This window comes from Pseudorca crassidens, chromosome 1 (assembly GCF_039906515.1).
Source record: "Pseudorca crassidens isolate mPseCra1 chromosome 1, mPseCra1.hap1, whole genome shotgun sequence".
Taxonomy (NCBI): Eukaryota; Metazoa; Chordata; class Mammalia; order Artiodactyla; family Delphinidae; genus Pseudorca; species Pseudorca crassidens.
The window spans coordinates 55200300-55218624 of NC_090296.1; the positions used below are offsets into that span (position 1 = coordinate 55200300).

An 18325-nucleotide genomic window follows, 5' to 3' on the forward strand; every position below is an offset into this window, starting at 1 on the left:
AATATACAACGGGAAAGCATAGTCTTTTAAATGGTGCTGGGAAAACCAAACAGCCACATGCAAAACAGTGAAACTGGACCCCTATTTTACACCATACACAAAAATCAACCCAAATGGGTTAAAGACTTGAATGTAAGACCTGAAACCATAAAACTCCTAGTAGAAAACATAGAGGATAAGCTCCTTGACATCAGTCTTGACAATGATTTTTTGGATTTTACAACAAAAGTAAGGCAACAAAAGTAAAAACAAACAACTGGGACTACATCAAACTAAAAAGCTTCTGCGCAGCAAAAGAAACCATCAACAAAATTAAAAGGCAACTTACAGAATGGGAGAAAATATTTGCAAATTATATATCTGATAAGGGGCTAATATCCGAAGTATAAGAGGCACTCATACAATTCAATGGCAAAAAAACAACCTGATTAAAAAATAGGCAGAGGAACTAAGTAGACATTTTTCCAAAGAAGACACAAATGCCCAACAGGTACATGAAAAGGTGCTCAACATCATTAATCATCAGGGCAATGCAATCAAAACCACAGTGAGATATTATCTCACACCTGCTGAAATGGCTACTATCAAAAAGACAAGAAATAACAAGTATTGGTGAGGATGTGGAGAAAAGGGAAGCCTGTGCACTCTTGGTGGGAATGTAAATTGGTGCAGCCACTATGGAAAATAGTATGGAGGTTCCTCAAAAAAATTAAAAATAGAACTACCATGAAGAACTCCAAGTGCAGGAAAGGGAGTGAGGCAGCCATTCACTGTTTTGGAAAATAACAACTGGGTGAAGAGGCCTCTAACTATGCCTCACCAGGGTATTTAAAAAAAAAAAAACTACCATATAATTCAGGAACTCCGTTTCTGATTAATATATCCTAAGGAAATGAAATCACTATCTCTAAAATATATCTGCATCCTCATGTTCACTGCAGCATTATTTACCATAGCCAAGACATGGAAACAACCTAAGTGTCCACTGACAGATGAATGAATAAAGAAAATGTGGTATATACATATACATTCAGCCCTAGAAAGCAAGGAAGTCTTGCTGCTTGTGACAACATGAATAGATCTTGAGGGCATTATGCTAAGCGAAATAAGTCAGAGATAGATAAATACTGTATGATCTCACTTAAACCTAAAAAACCAAACTCATAGATACAGAGAACAGATTGGTGGTTGCCAGAGGCAGGGGTTAAAGGGTGGGCAAAATGGGTGAAGAGACTCAAAAGATAAAAATTTCCAGTTGTAAGACAAATGAGTTCTGGAGTTGTAAAGTACAGTATGGTGACAATAGTGTAGATTTGGAAGTTGCTAAGAGAGTAGGTCTTAAAATTTCTCAGGGAAAGAAAAAGAAATTGTAACTATGTGAGGTGACGGATGTTAACTAAATTTATTATTGTGGTAATCATTTCACAATATATTTACATATTAAATCATGCTGTATACCTTAAACTAATACAATGTTATTTTTCAATTGTATCGCAATAAAATTGGGGGAAAAAAGAATGAATGAAAATAGTTCATGGCAACATTATTAATTATACAATGTATAGACTATTCAAAGCAAATATTACAATAATGTATTGTGGGGATTATAGTATGTAGAAGTTAAATGCATGACAAAAATAGCATAAAAGGGGCTTCCCTGGTGGCACAGTGGTTGAGAGTTGCCTGCCGATGCAGGGGACATGGGTTCGTGCCCTGGTCTGGGAAGATCCCACATGCCGCGGAGCGGCTGGGCTCATGAGCCATGGCCGCTGAGCCTGCGTGTCTGGAGCAACGGGAGATGCCACAACAGTGAGAGGCCCACGTACCGCAAAAAAAAAAAAAGATGATAGGCTTAAACCCAACCATATGAACAATAACATCAAATATAAATGGTCAAACATCCCAATTAAAAGGCAGAGATTGTTAGACTGGATACAAAAGCAAGACCTAATCACATACGATCTACAAAAAACATACTTTGAAAAATTTATTCTGAAACTTGATAACTGGGGATTTATAGCCAAGATTGAGAGGGTCAGTGGATGGAAGATTACTAAGAGTAGACATCAAGAGTAGGGGGTTTCTTACTAAGCTGGTCTAACAAGATTTTTGCTGAAGAGAAGCCAGATACTTATATATCAAAGATGGAGGATGAGGAACCTGCTCAGATATCAAGGGTGATAAGTATGAAGGGGTAGAAGGAAATGACTTAGCAGGATTCTTAACTAAGACTAGCTTAGGCAGGCCAAGGACATGGCCCAAGGATGAGGCCTGGTGTAAAAGAGGGCTCAGAGGAGGCTGTCTAAAGTTTGTCAAAGAGAGACTCTTTGTCAAATAAGAAACCAGTTTACACCTACATGGAAAATAACAAGTATTGATGAGGGTGTGGTGAAATTGGAACCCTCTTACTATTGCTGGTGGGGCTGTAAAATGGAGCCACTTTGGAAAACAGTCTGACAGTTCTTCAAAAGTTTAAACACAGTTATCTTACTACCCAGCAATTCCACTCCTTATACCCAAGAGAATTGCAAACATGTCCACAACAAAACCCAAATATCCATCAACTAATGAATGGATAAACAAAATGTAGTGTATCCATACAATGGAATATTATCTAGTTGTAAAAACGAATGAGGTACTGATATATGCTACAACTTGGATAAAGCTTAAAAACATAATGCCAAGTCTAAGGAATCAGTCACAAAAGACCACGTATCATATGATTCCATCTGTATGAAATGCCCAGAATATGCAAATCCACAGAAACAGAAGGCATATTGCCTAGGGCTTGGAATGGGGGGGTTGCAGGGAAATGATAGTGACTATTAATGAGCATGGGATTTCTGTTAGAGGTGATGAAAATGTTCTAAAATTAACTGTAATGATGGCTGCACAACTCAGTGAATATACAAAAAACATTAAATTGTATGCTTTAAATAGGTGAATTATGTGTTATATGACTTACATCTCCACAACACTGTTATTAAAAAAAAAAGACATATCATGTAAACACTATTACAATAAAATGGTTAATACTAGACAGAGTAGACTTCAGGAAAAAGTGAGAGACTTCATAAGGATAAAAAGGTCGTTTCATCAAAAAGTCACAACTATCCTAAATACCTGAACATAAGCACATTGCATCAAAATACATAAAGCAAAAAATGACAGAACTTAAAGTATAAATAAAAAAATCCACTACAGTTGGAGATATTAATACTCCTATCTTAGCAATTAATAGAACAAGTAGACAGAAAATCAGTTAGGGTATAGAAGACTTGAACAACAGCTACAGAAGGCCACACCCCATGCAGAGAAAACCCAGCACAGAGGAACTGAGGCCTTGGACATGGAGGTGAAGATGCCATGAGAGAAGAAGGGAGCTAAAGTGCAGTGAGAAAAGTGGCCAACTGAGGAAAATCAGGACCCTAGGAGGCAAGAAATGGGGCAAAAAGGGCCCGCAGACTAATGAAGTCAATCAGACTGAGAAGGGTATTGAGGAGGAGAAAAGAGCTGAGGTGGCAGGTGAAATGAGCCCCTCATTGGTAAGGTCCTAGAAGTAGGCCCTATTTACTGCATGAAGAAGTCAGCGATTTCCTCTAGAGTCCTCATAAATTAAATAATAATTCATTCTAAAATAATTAAAAGAAACATAAATACACATCTTCTCTCACATTTTGTTTTGAAACTTTTGCCCCAAAGTGGTTTGGTCCTTCCAAGCTATAGAATAACGTGGCATACACAGTCTCTGCTCTGGAAGCAACCTAGTTCCTATAGTGTATTATTTCCTCCAAAGAACTCTTTTAACATTTCTTGCAGAGCAAGTCTAATGGAAACAAATTCCCTCATTTTTCGTCTAAGCAAGCCTTTGTTTCTCCCACACTTTTTTTTCTTCCAATTTTATTGAGATATAATTGATATACAGCACTGTGCAAGTTTAAGGTATACAGCATAATGATTTGATTTGCATATCTCATGAAGTGATTACCACAATAAGTTTAGTTGCACCTAAAGAAATAGAAAAAAATGTTTTTAATAAATAACTTTTCTCCTTGTGATGAGAACTCTTAGGATTTACTTTCATATATAACGTACAGCAGCATTAATTATATTTATCATGTTGTACATTACACGTCCCTCTGTGAAGTACACTTTGAATAACAAAGTTCCAAAATTCCATGGATTTTTATTTTTTGTAAAATTTATTATCCAAAGACACACAAATATAGAAAATATGAAAGATACCTATGTATCTACTCATATAATTTTTAAAGTAATGTTTAAAATATATTTTAAAATATACCAGAGATCATAATAATTCTGAAAGATTTTTATAAGTTATATAATCAATCTATTAAATATTGCTAAATAGCTTAAACAGGTTATGCAATTACATATACAATTATATTTATAAAAATTTTAAGAGTAGTTTTTTTTCCTGGTTGGTGATATTATGTGATTGGTTAAATTCTTTTTTTTTTATTTTAAATTTTTATTACATTATAGTTGATTTACAATGTTGCATTAATTTCTGCTGTACAGCAAAGTTTATCAGTTATATATATACATATATCCACTCTTTTCACTTACTTTTTTTTTCTCCTTTATTTTTATTTTTTTGAATTTTATTTTTCATACAGCAGGTTCTTTTTGGTTATCTATTTTATACATATTACTGTATATGTCAATCCCAATCTCCCAACTCATCCCACCACCACCCCCCCGTTAAATTCTTTTAATGTTTGTATTTTCTCAAGTGTTTTTCCCCCTTAACCATAATTATGTATTACTTTTATAATCAAGGGGGGAAGTAAAGCCTATAAATTGAAAAAATTAATCAGAGTTGTCCAACACTGGTCAACTATTGACAAGTTCAATAACACTAAAGTTTTACTAATGTTTAGCTCATGTAAAAGCAAGTTGCTGTGAATATACAATTACCTTATTAAATCTAACTACCTCACACTTTCTAAGTCCTTACCAACTTTTAAAACTCCATTAAATTTTGACAAATACCCCTGGGATAGTTCATGAAAACATTCAAATAGACTATCATCGCTATTAGGGAGTAATTTCTGTAATATGTGGACAAGCAAACGCTTCTACCTTTCAGCTGAATTGAAAGCATCTCTAGAAACAGATGATGACCTTGTATTTCCAACACTGCCAGTATGAGATCGTCTTCCTTTTGCTGAAGGAGTATCTAGTGGTATCTCTCCCAAACCCTATAAGAAAGGCAGTGTAATAAAAGTCTTAAAACTTGTAAAGTGAAAGAATGTGTACAATGGAATTTTCATAGCAGTCATTGTTCATCTCTTATGGTTGAAAGCATTTTAATAATCTGCTATACTTGTGCTTTAAAGGGTTTCAGATATGTAAACTATCTTGTAATTAGTAGTAAATTAACAAAATATGTACCCAACTACTAGGAAATGATATTGGCTTGGTAAAACTGTTTAAATACAAAACTTAACATCTATGTTTTGTAACTACTCTTCTTCAAGCTTAAAATCTATACAGAAAATATGAACACATTATATAAACAATGAATTCCTATGCAACACTAGTATGAAAATAAACATTTCGAAAGAACTATTTAAAACCTCTTTTTTTTCCTGATACCTGTACTTGAAATAACTCACAGATATAATCTGCCTCATTTTAGTAAGACAATCTTTTTGCATGGTTATTTTGATAAATTCTATATGAATTAAGCTGAAATCTTTAATATCAATAGGAAGAAAAAAATGCTCTAAAATGTTTACCACAATACATATTTGAAGTAGTATCCCTTCATAAATGAATCCTTTGCCTAAGCTTACCAGAGAGGAATAACATAAATTAACACAGAAAAATTCTACATTATTAAATTAAGCACATTTTTGCAAAAAACAATGTGTAAACAGATTACTTTTTTATAAGACACTTTTCACATTTCATTTCACTTGATATTCCCTCAGTCACGCATTTTACAGACATTTTTGAATCCCCATTATCTGTCATGATATATAAGACATGGGGCTTCCCCTCAAGGATCTCCTTATCAACACTCCACAGTGTGGTAGGAGCTCTAACGGTAGAACGTACAAGGTAAAGTAGGAATCAATTGTAATAAACATCATTATCCTCATTTTATAAAAATAAAAATTCTGGGTTAAAGAAATGATGTGCCTAAGATTATATAGTTGCTAATTCTGAGTTGTGATTCAAACCTGTCTTGTAATTCCAATAAACCACACTACATTCTACCAAATATCAAGCTTCTGTTCAATAAACATCTACTGACACTATGAATGTCTACTCAGTACTGCAGTTGTTGAAATGCTACTGTAGATATATTCTAAATGGTTAACAGAAATAATCAAAGAAGTAATTATTTCTATCCTTTACCTTCCTCAGCAAATGAACTTTGTTTTTAAAGTTGTTTATAAAATAAACTTCTTCTACATACCTTTTGCCTTAAGCTTTTAACAGATTCCTTAATATATGGCAAATCTTTAGATGGGACATACTTTTCAAGCATTTTATCAAAGTTAGGATGACACATCATGAGGAAAAGCATCTTTCGGCCATAATACCTATGGATATTTAAGAAATACATAAATAATTCTATAAATCTTAACAAGCTCAGTTTCTGTCCTTAGATACAATTTTTTTTCCAATAGAAAAAACCTATCAACATCAAGATTATCATCTCTATTTTAAATAAGTCATTGAAATGTAGTTACACTAACTGGATTAGAAAACACAGCATTCTCTTGCCACCCATCTTTAAAAAAACATGGCTTCATATCTTTTAGCTATGTGTCAGATCAGAGCCAAAAGCTCTGACTCTATTTTTCAGGCACCCGAGGGTCCATATCAAGGCTGGCATTTGGCAGAACTATGAATTAAGAGAACTGTGTCTTTGTCCTGCTCACTTGCTGGCCAGATGTTCTGGCCTGAGACAACCTTCCAAAGGTTTTGTATTGCCGACCCTCTCTCTTTTCCTTTTCCTGCCAAAACTTACCTGGGTTTCAATTCTTCAAAAACCTATTCTTTGCTACTTAAAATACAACCAAAGTTAGTTGGTAAATCGTGGCTGATATATTAATGAATGTCTAATGTTCTCCAAACTAGGTTTTTTATGCTATATGAATTTTAAAATAATTCTTTTAGGATAATACCTTAAGCCAAGATATCATTCTAATGGGTAAATGATATGGTGGAAGTGCATACTGGAGATATTTTTGGATGGGGTGGTCGGTATAGTACCTCATAATAAAAATACATTATTATTCTTCAAGGAGGCTTGGCCCTAAAATAATTACAGTTATACTTTTACCTACAACTTGGAATTATGACACTAGAAAAACTAGGGAAGGCAAGGCTTTTGTGGGGGAGATGAATAGGATGATCTCAGCATCATTTATATCAACCAGACTCCTTCAAATGTAGTGAAATTACAGAAAGGGAGGTTAATAACAAAGAATAAAAATTACTTTTCTTGCCCCACAACCAGAATAAGGTCAACACCCGGATAAGTAGCTCCTAATCAGTTATAGTTTCAAAGGTGACTCTAAAGTTTATCCCAGAATGTTAAGGACTGTAGGTCTATCATAGGCCTTAATGATATGGGAATGGCTAAAGCAAACAAGTAAACATGCAAAAGGGACACAAAGTGTAAGAAATACTAAAACTGGAAAGTTGTAATTATTTTGTAATTTTAAAATTTCAAATAAGAATCTAAGAAACGACAAAATGGATTAGAAAAGTTACTATGCCATTAAGGAAAGGTTAAGATGTACACAAAACAGCTATTGTAAATTTTATTTTGTTCCTAACTACTCTATTATGATCCAGCCCTCCTAAATTGTTTTGAACTTTACTGTAGTATGCAGAACTTCTAAAATGGTTCCCCCAAAGATGTCCTGCTCTAATTCCTACAATTTATGAATATGATGAGAAATAACTTCCAGGATTATGTTATATGGCACAGTTGACTTTAAGATAGGGGGATTGGGCTTCCCTGGTGGCGCAGTGGTTGAGAGTCCGCCTGCCGATGCAGGGGACATGGGTTCGTGCTCCAGTCTGGGAAGATCCCACATGACACGGAGCGGCTAGGCCCGTGAGCCATGGCCGCTGAGCCTGCGCGTCTGGAGCCTGTGCTCCGCAACGGGAGAGGCCACAACAGTGAGAGGCCCGTGTACCACAAAAAAAAAAAAAGATAGGGGGATTATCTGGGTGAACCTAATCTAATCACATGAACCCTTAAATGCAGAGAACTTTCTGTGGCTGGTAGAAGAAAAAGAAGTCAAAGAGATTCCAAGCATGAGAGGGATTCAACTTGCTGTTGCTGGCTTGAAGATGGAGTGGGTTGTGTGAGAAGGAATTCAGGTGGCCTTAAGGGAGCTGAGAGAGGACCCTCGCTGACAGCCAGCAAGGAAACAGGGACCTCAGTCCTATAATCACAAGAAACTGAAATTGGTCAAAAACCTGAATGAGTTTGTAAGCAGATTCATCTATAGAGCCTCTAGATAAGAGCCCAGCACTGTTATTACCTTGATTTCAGCCTTTTGAAACCCTAAGCAGAGAACCCAGTTGAGCATGCCAGACTTCTAACCTAAGAACGGTAAGCTAAAAAAATCTGTGTTGCCTTAAATCACTATATTTGTGGTTATTTGTTATGCAGCGACAGAAAATGAATATATCTACTTTCTATGTTAGCTTTTGGCATAATGACTTCCACAAGATTAACTGTAGTTACCTAAAGTACTGAATATCTTTGTCTTAAAATGTTAAAAGTTTGATATCCTTCTTTACTTTTTAGTCTCCATGAAGTCAGGATCCTACCTTCTTCCTTTAATCTATGATCATATATAACTGCCATAATTTTTAGATTTTGTATGGGACATTATAAATATCTGGTCCAACCTTACTAACTTGATAGACGAGGAAACAGAGGCTAACAGAGGTTAAGTAACTTGCTTAGGGTAGACAGTGACTGGAGCTAGGAGTTGAACCTAGGCTTCTGACTACTTCCAAAACTTCTGTCAGCATTACAGCTATAGTACCATCCACATCTTAATTATTTTGTTATCTTTCTCTGATTGTTCTTAACCTTCATAAAACTATTCTTCAAGTACAGACAGCAATCAGAAATTCATGGAATTTTCTAAGTGAATGTATCTCATGTTATCCATTTTGCTTCCTGTATTTTTCCTTGATTTTACAAGGCTACTTGGAAAATATATCATTTTCCCCTAAAGGCATTACCTTACATTTGCCCACAATGAAGTTCTTCAGCCACTTTTCTGCCCACTCATACAGTCTTGTGCCATTTTCATGCAGATCATCCCTGTGACACAGCATCTCACTACCCAGAAGTATGTAGTGTCATCTGTAAATTTGGAGAATTCACTGTGCACTCCCTCAAGACCATTTACAAACTGGTTAAATAAGATCATCCCCCAGCACTAATCCCTGGGGATCCCACTTTTCCATTTAGAAAAATGTTCATTCTTCTTTAGCCTTTGTTTAAGCCCTTAAAGTAAGACATTTAAGCCCTTAAAGTACACCATTTAAGCCCTTAAAGTAAGAGATTCAGCAAATACTATTAGCAGCTACTCACCTGGTTTCTGGTGAGCTGTCCTGAGCAAATTTAGCAGCAGCTGGTAATATACGGTCAGCCATATCCTTTGTTCCAGATAGAATACGCTCTGGTTCCATAAATTTTACTACATCTGATAAGTGCTGGGCTGCACATCTTCTTACCGCAATGTGTAAATGGCTACAGGGAAACGTGGTCAATTAAAATAGAGTTGATGTATAAACAATTTTTCAAAGATATACCTTAAAAGTCAAATGATTACTCCTAAGCCTCAGCAATCATCCTTGCAGGCTAAAATGACAAATTATTTGCATTAGCTATCCCTCCCCAAGAAGTTAAAAACAAAACTCATAATCACTGACATTTATTTAGCTCCAGATGTATGAATGTAAGTAACATTAGAATAACAATATTATCCTCTGTATGCTTAGTACCTAATATGATGTTTATCATGTAGGAATTATTTAATACATGTTTTTTGACTGAAATAACATTGAAATTTGCTTGTTTTTTTCCTATACCCCAGATTACAAGCAACTGTATTTTTAGTTTAAGGACATGTCCAGATTATTTTGAACATTACCTTTGTCCTCCATTGATAAGAGAAACAACTGCACGTGCAGGAGTTACATTAGTGATCATAGCTCTCAATGCCTTGTCAACATCTTCTCTTATAAATGTATTTGATTCTCCTGATTTATGCAACAAAACTTTTACTGTATTATCTAGTTCTTGATCCATGCTCTTTTTCAGGTAAGTGAAAAGGTCACTTAAACAAACCACAGCAGCACGAGAAACTCCAGAGCGTAAATTTTTCACCTAAAAAAAATTAACATTGTGAAGAATTAACATTGTGAAAATGACTCTACTACCCAAAGCAATCTACAGATTCAATGCAATCCCTGTCAAACTATCACTGGCATTTTTCACAGAACTAGAACAAAAAATTTCACAATTTGTATGGAAACACAAAAGACCCCAAATAGCCAAAGCAATCTTGAGAACGAAAAATGGAGCTGGAGGAATCAGGCTCCCTGACTTCAGACTATACTACAAAGCTACAGTAATCAAGACAGTATGGTACTGGCACAAAAACAGAAATATAGATCAATGGAACAGGATAGAAAACCCAGAGATAAACCCACGCACATATAGTCACCTTATCTTTGATAAAGGAGGCAGGAATGTACAGTGGAGAAAGGACAGCCTCTTCAATAAGTGGTGCTGGGAAAAATGGACAGGTATATGTAAAAGTATGAGATTACAACACTCCCTAACACCATACACAAAAATAAGCTCAAAATGGATTAAAGACCTAAATGTAAGGCCAGAATCTATCAAACTCTTAGAGGAAAACATAGGCAGAACATTCTATGACATAAATCACAGCAAGATCCTTTTTGACCCACCTCCTAGAGAAATGGAAATAAAAACAAAAATAAAAAAATGGGACCTAATGAAAGTTAAACGCTTTTGCATAGCAAAGGAAACCATAAACAAGACGAAAAGACAATCCTCAGAATGGGAGAAAATGTTTGCAAATGAAGCAACTGACAAAGGATTAATCTCCAAAATTTACAAGCAGCTCATGCAGCTCAATAACAAAAAAAACCCAACCCAATCCAAAAATGGGCAGAAGACCTAAATAGACATTTCTCCAAAGAAGATATACAGATAGCCAACAAACACATGAAAGAATGCTCAACGTCATTAATCATTAGAGAAATGCAAATCAAAACTACAATGAGATATCATCTTACACCAGTCAGAATGGCCATCATCAAAAAATCTAGAAACAATAAATGTTGGAGAGGGTGTGGAGAAAAGGGAACACTCTTGCACTGCTGGTGGGAATGTGAATTGGTACAGCCACTATGGAGAACAGTATGGAGGTTCCTTAAAAAACTACAAATAGAACTACCATATGACCCAGCAATCCCACTACTGGGCATATACCCTGAGAAAACCATAATTCAAAAAGAGTCATGTACCAAAATGTTCATTGCAGCTCTATTTACAATAGCCAGGAGATGGAAGCAACCTAAGTGCCCATCATCGGATGAATGGATAAAGAAGTTGTGGCACATATATACAATGGAATATTACTCAGCCATAAAAAGAAACTAAATTGAGTTATTTGTAGTGAGGTGGATGGACCTAGAGTCTGTCATACAGAATGAAGTAAGTCAGAAAGAGAAAGACAAATACCATATGCTAATACATATATATGGAATCTAAGAGAAAAAAACAAAAATGTCATGAAGAACCTAGGAGTAAGACAGGAATAAAGACATAGGCCTACTAGAGAATGGACTTGAGGATATGGGGAGGGGGAAGGGTAAGCTGTGACAAAGTGAGAGAGTGGCATGGACATATGTACACTACCAAACGTAAAATAGTGGGAAGCAGCTGTATAGCACAGGGAGATCAGCTCAGTGCTTTGTGACCACCTAGAGGGGTGGGATAGGAAGGGTGGGAGAGAGGGAGATGCAAGAGGGAAGAGATATGGGAACATATGTATATGTATAACTGATTCACTTTGTTATAAAGCAGAAACTAGCACACCATTGTAAAGCAATTATACTCCAATAAAGATGTTAAAAAAAAAATTTCCAAAATGTACATTTTGCTGAAATTCTGAAAGAAAATCAGTAATAATGACTTTGAAACCAAATTTACTATCAAAGTAACGTGCTTTAAATATGTATTGTATTATTTCCTAAAAATATCAACATTTTATCAATTTTTTCAAATGTGGCAAAGTAAGGCATGAGTTACTTTACATATAAGCCTACCGATTTCATTTAGTACAGCTTTTCTAAGGTCAAATAAATGTGGCATATTTATACTTTGTTATTCAAACAATCCTTAACTCAGCTGAAACATAGGATTACCTCTTGAAGTACTGCAAAATTTGTTTCATGCAACTTTGTGTTCAATATTTCAGAATGAAAAGCAGCTAAGCATCTAATAAAGTTCAGTCCCTCAATTTTCTTCTCCCTATGGGAAAAAGAAAGAAACAACAAAATCATGCATTAAATGGGGCTCAACTGGAACAGGATCTCAGATTTCTTCTTTTGTGTGTATGGAATACTGTCAACGAGAAGACCCTGGGTATTTTCCCTTATCATGTAGGAAGCTCAAATAAAAAGATATGGAAAGTTTTGTTCACTCCTATAGTTCTCTTTCATGATCCAGAACATCTTTTAAGAGCCAAAAGCACTATTGACAGTCAAACTAAGTTCATGCTTTATAAATAAAAAGGAACATTTCTCCACCAGTAAGAATGTCATATTCTTTTTAGAGAACAGAAGGGAAAGGAATGGCAAATCAAATGTGAGGGAATCAGTAAAACAAAAATGGAAGGAGATTAAGTAACTACGTATTACTTTGTTGGTGAGTATATAATCCAAGTGCAGAAAACCATCAAGAGATGTTTCTGTAACTTGTATTTCTTTTTCATTATCTTACCTAATGAGCCAAATGAAGGGTAGGTGAATACTAACAAGACGGTAGATTCAAGTGGGATTGGGATATAACATTTTAAACTTGATGGTTTCCATCTTATATGTTTGAAAAATGCAAGCTGAGTTTCCTTAGTTGGTAATATTGATGGTGGTTATTTTTCTAAGCATTTAAATCCCCTGAATAAGTTACAGAAAATAGGGAGAAAAGACCTAAGATTCCAAGGTGGCAAGAGTAAACCTATTTAATAGCTGTCTGGTTCAAGATTTTCATTTTTTGATTAAGCATAAAACTGTTACAGTTACTGTTCAGATGCACAAACAACCAGATTCTGTACACAAAGTAAATAACAGAAAGTGGAGTCAAGAGAGAGGAAAGCAGAAAAAGAAATTAAGAAATAGTGGCTGAAATTTTTTCATCAAATCTATAAATTCTCAGATCCAAGAACAAATCCTAAACAGGATAACCATAAAATAAACACAAAATGGAACATCATTATCAAATTACTAAAAAGAGTGTTGAAGGGAATATTCTTAAAAGCAGCCATAGAAAAAAGGGCAAATTACACACAGGAGTAACAAAGATAACAATGATAAAAGACTTTAGCTCAGAAATATGCAAGCCACTGAACAAAATTTAAGTGCTAAAAAGAAACGGACAAAAAATCAACTTAATTTAAGGAGGAATATACAAATCTTAAACTATAGTTGGAGATTGCAAAAGCCCAGTAACTGATGAAACAAATAAACAGGAAGTCAGTAAGGATACAGAAAACTTAACACTGTCAACCACTACCAACCAACCTGATCTTCTTAACCTTTATAGAACACTACAAACAACTTCAGAATGCAGATTCTTTTCAAGTTCATGTGAAACATGCATCTGCATGGTTTTGACATCAGGGTATACTGGTTTCAAAGAATGAGATGCGAAGTATACCAGCCTCTTCAATGTTCTAAAAGTTTGTATAGAATTTCTTTCCTAAATGTTTGGTATAATTCACTAGTGAAACCATCCAAGCATGGAGTTTTCTTTGTGGGAAAGAAACTCAAATTCAATTTCCTCAATAGATATTGGGTTATATAGATTATCTACTTTTTGAGTGAGTTTTGGTAGATTCTGTCTTTCAAGGAATCTGTGCATTTCACTAAGTTGTCGAATTTATGGGCATAAAGCTGTTTATCATATTCCTTTATTATTTAATAGCTGTATGATCAGTAGTGATGTTCCTTCTCTCATTCCTGATATATTCATCTGTTTCTTCTCTTTTTTCTTCATCAGTCTGACTAGAGGTTTATCAATTTTATTTATTTTCTCCAAGAGCCCGCTTTTGCTTTCATTTATATCCTCTATTGTTTGTTTTCTATTTCATTGATTTCCATCATGTTGTTTATTATTTTCTTTTTTTTTTTTTTGCTTATTTTGGGCTTCATTTGCTCTTCTGTTTCAGTTTAAGATGAAAGCTGAGGTCACTGATATAATGTTTCATTCTTAATTTTATTAAGTTCAAAATATTTTCTAATTTCCCTTATGATTTCTTCTTACAGCCATGGGTGATTTATAAGTATGTTACTTAGTTTCCAAATATTTAGAGATTTTACAGGTATGTGTTCCTAACTTCTAATTTAATTCCACTGTGGTCAGAGAACAAAATTTGTATAATCTGAAACCTTTTAAATTACTTGTTTTATGTTCCAGAATATGGTCTTTCTTGGTAAATGTTCCTTGCAGACTTGAAAAGAATGTGAATTCTGTTGTTTTAGGTGGAGTGTTCTATAAATGTCAGTCAGGTCAAATTGAAAGTCTTCTATATCCTTACTAATTTTCTTTCTACTAGTTTTATCAATTAATGAGAGGATTGTTTGAGTTCCAACTATAACTGTGGAGTTGTTTATTTCTTTGCAGTTCTACCAGTTTTTGCTTAATGTATTTTGAAGCTCCATTATATGGTAATATAATTTATATAATATAATATTATATAATAAAATATGGTTCAGGATTGCCATGTCTTCTTGATGAATTAACTCCCTTATCAATATAAAATGGCCCTCTTTATTCGTGATGTGATAGAATTCTAAGATGGCACCTTGATTCCTGTCCCAGGTGTACATGCCCTGAATAATACTCTCCCCTTGAGGGTGAATATGATGGGATATCACTTCTCTCAATCATGTTACATTATATAACAAAAGGGATTTTGCAAGTTGTCCTACAGCTCACCGATCCTCTGTTCATGTCTTTCTTCTAGTTTCTTTAACACATGGATTAGAATTGTAACTATAGTTATAATGTCTTTGTCTACTAATTCTATCATCTATATCATTTTTGGATTAGTTTCAATTGCTTTCTTTTTTTCCTTTTCATTATGGGTTGTATTTTCCTGCTTCTTTGCATGCCTGGTAATTTTTTATTGGATGCCAGGCATTGTGAATTTTTATCTTAGATATTTTTGTATTCCTATAAATATTTTTGGGCTTCATTATGAGATATAGTTAAGTTACTTGGAAAGTCTGATCCTTTCAGGCCTTGCTTTTATGCTCTGTTTGGAGAAACAAAACTAGTCTTTAGCCTAGGGCTTATTCATTCCATAGATGAAGCAAAACTCTTCTGAGTATTCTACCCAATACCATGTGAATTATAAGGTTTTCCACGCTGCCGGTGGGGAGAGAAAGTATTCTTGCCCTTGTATACATCCCAGGGAACATTCTTTGTAACTTCTATGAGTGGTCCTTGTTCTGGTTTCACAAGCATGCCTTGACCAAATACTCAGCTAAACATTTGAGAATAATCTTCTGAAGGTTCTTAGAGTTCTTTAAGGAACTGTATCCTCCTCTGGCATTCTGCCCTGTAAGCTCTAGCTATCTTGGCCTCCCCAAACTGCCAGCTCTATCTCTATCTCTGCTGGTATCTACATGGTTTTCCCCTCCCTAAGCTGTGTAGGAAGTTAGCAAGGGCTCACCTTTGTTTCTCAGGGATCACTGTCTTTCACTGCCTGGTTAACAATACTCTGAAAACCATTGTTTCATATATTTTGTATTATTTCTTTAGTTCTTTCTGATGTGAAGGCAAATCTAATGCCTGTTAATCTATCTTGGCAGGAAGTGGAATGTCAAGAGTTCTGTTTTGGCCATGTTAAATTTAAGATGTCTATTGGCATCCAAGTGGAAGTCAAGGAGGCAGTTCAATTACAAGTCCAGAGCTCAAGAAGATACCAGGGATTCAGATAAGCATTTATGAGAACGGATAGAATTTAAAGCTATTGAATTGAATGAGATCATTTAAGAAAGGGGTTGGCAAACTATGGCTCACAGACCAAATCTAGCCCCATCAGAGTTTACTTCTATAAGTAAAATTTTTATAAGTAAAGTTCACTGAAAGACAACCGTGCCCATTCGTTTTCATACTGTCTAAGGCTGATTTTGCACTATAACAGCAAAGTTGAGTAGCTGCAACAGAGACAAGTGGCCTGAAAAGCCTAAAATATTTTACTATCTGGCTCTTTATAGGGAAAGATTGCCAGCCTGGATCTATGGGATGAATGTAGATAGAGAACGCCAGTGGATTAAATTCTGGAGCACTCCTCAATTTTGAAATCAAACATTAAGTACTGAAGCAGGAAAAGAACCAAGAGTCTCAAATTTTTCCAGGGTGAAAAGAAAAAAAGTATATGAAGAAGGGAGTGTCAACTGTGTCAAATGATGCTGAGAGGCTAAGTATGATGAGGACTAATAAGTGACCAGTGTTTAGCAAATGGCCACTTCTGCAGTTTTAGTGAAGTGGCAGTCACAGTGGGGAGGGCTGAAAGCCAATCAAAGAAGGTTGAGAAGAGAACATGAGGTGAAAAAGCAGACACAATGAATTAGCCTTTTTGAGGACTTTTGCTAAAAAGGGGGGAGAAAAGAAATGTGAAAATGTGAAGAAGATGTGCAGTTTCGGAAAGAGTTTTAAAAACAGGTAATATTATAGCACATTTTTATGTTGATGAATATGAATCTAGAAAAGAAGCAAAACTGATGATGAGGTATAGGAGGTGGATGCAGAGAGAGATTGAAGATTGACTAGGGGAGGAAATGGGACAAGGGGAGCCAAGAGATGTTCCAGCTGAAGCAAGTGGAATGCCACTGTCTTTTTTTTCCCCTTGAGTTATTGGCTGGGTTGGCTGGGTGGCTGTTGTAGCTGTGGTAGGAACAGATAAGGATTTTCAGGATTTTTATAGGATATATTTCACAGAGAAACACTTGGAGAAATGATGAGATTTATACTTAATACCAAAAGGTTTGCATAATCCATAATAAAGCTAACTATGTCCTTATGGTATGTAAGTTATAATATAACAGGTAATACAGTGCTATTAGGACCAGAGTTCAGCTACATTAATAAGTTGGAAAAAACTCAGACTGCCTAAGAAGTAAAATAATCATTCCTAAGACTATTTTAATAGGAAATGTTTCAAGGTTTCTAAAAATAAACTTTCAGAAAACTTTTGGAACTCAGCTTAGTTTTAAGTTAAGGATGGTGAACTCACCAATCCTCATCAGCTAAAAGCCTCAGAGCTTCTGTCAGTGCTACTTCTGGTTTGGAAAATGGCCGTAGTTCTGATGAATCCATTATTTCTGGACTATGAGTGACAGAAGGCATCCTTTCTTTATACTGTGGAATGGCTCCAGGAGATGCTTCATCTAAAACAAAGAAACATACTAAATAAAGCATCGAATAACTCTGATACAAAGGGGTACAAATAATATTCTGACCATAGACTCTATGAATATTTCTTATAGAAACTAGTAACTATTAGTTTAGTCTCTAACAAAATTGTAATACCTGGATACCAAAGCTATTTAAAACTATACTTTTTATATACAAAATTATTAAATTACATTTACTATAAGTATATAAGTGGTTTTGCAGTCATGAGTCATATAACAAAGTCTAGCTTTAAGAGCTAAAAGTCAGTAAGAAGCATATGATCCCATTTTGTAAAAACATGTGGATATATACCTGTTTCACTGTACAACCGATAACAGAAATGAAGCTTTGTGACAACTGTATATAAATTACCAATTTTTGCTATTGTTATTGAATTAATGGTATACTAAAAATCCTAAGACCATGTGTAGTAATGTGGTCGATGTTTCTTCCATAATCAAACATTTACTTTCCATTTTCTAGATGTAAGGCATTGGCCTAGATATTGGGGAAGCAAATCATCTGAGTGCTCAGGGTAATACCTTGAGGGCACTGCATAATGTAAGACACATGCAGTGAAGGTGT

At 35.0% G+C, this 18325-nt stretch overlaps 1 protein-coding gene across 3 annotated transcripts in view; it reads right to left on the reverse strand.

Annotated features, from left to right (window-relative positions):
* Positions 1-18325, reverse strand: part of TOGARAM1 (TOG array regulator of axonemal microtubules 1) — an 81189-nt gene that overhangs the window by 8257 nt on the left and 54607 nt on the right. For all 3 annotated transcript variants that reach the window (XM_067737056.1, XM_067737061.1, XM_067737063.1), the window contains 6 exons: positions 17580-17733; positions 12484-12589; positions 10173-10408; positions 9611-9769; positions 6452-6578; positions 5107-5225 (listed from right to left, as the gene is read on the reverse strand). In XM_067737056.1, the coding sequence (XP_067593157.1) occupies positions 5107-5225; positions 6452-6578; positions 9611-9769; positions 10173-10408; positions 12484-12589; positions 17580-17733 (901 nt within the window). The remainder of the gene's footprint in view (positions 1-5106; positions 5226-6451; positions 6579-9610; positions 9770-10172; positions 10409-12483; positions 12590-17579; positions 17734-18325) is intronic.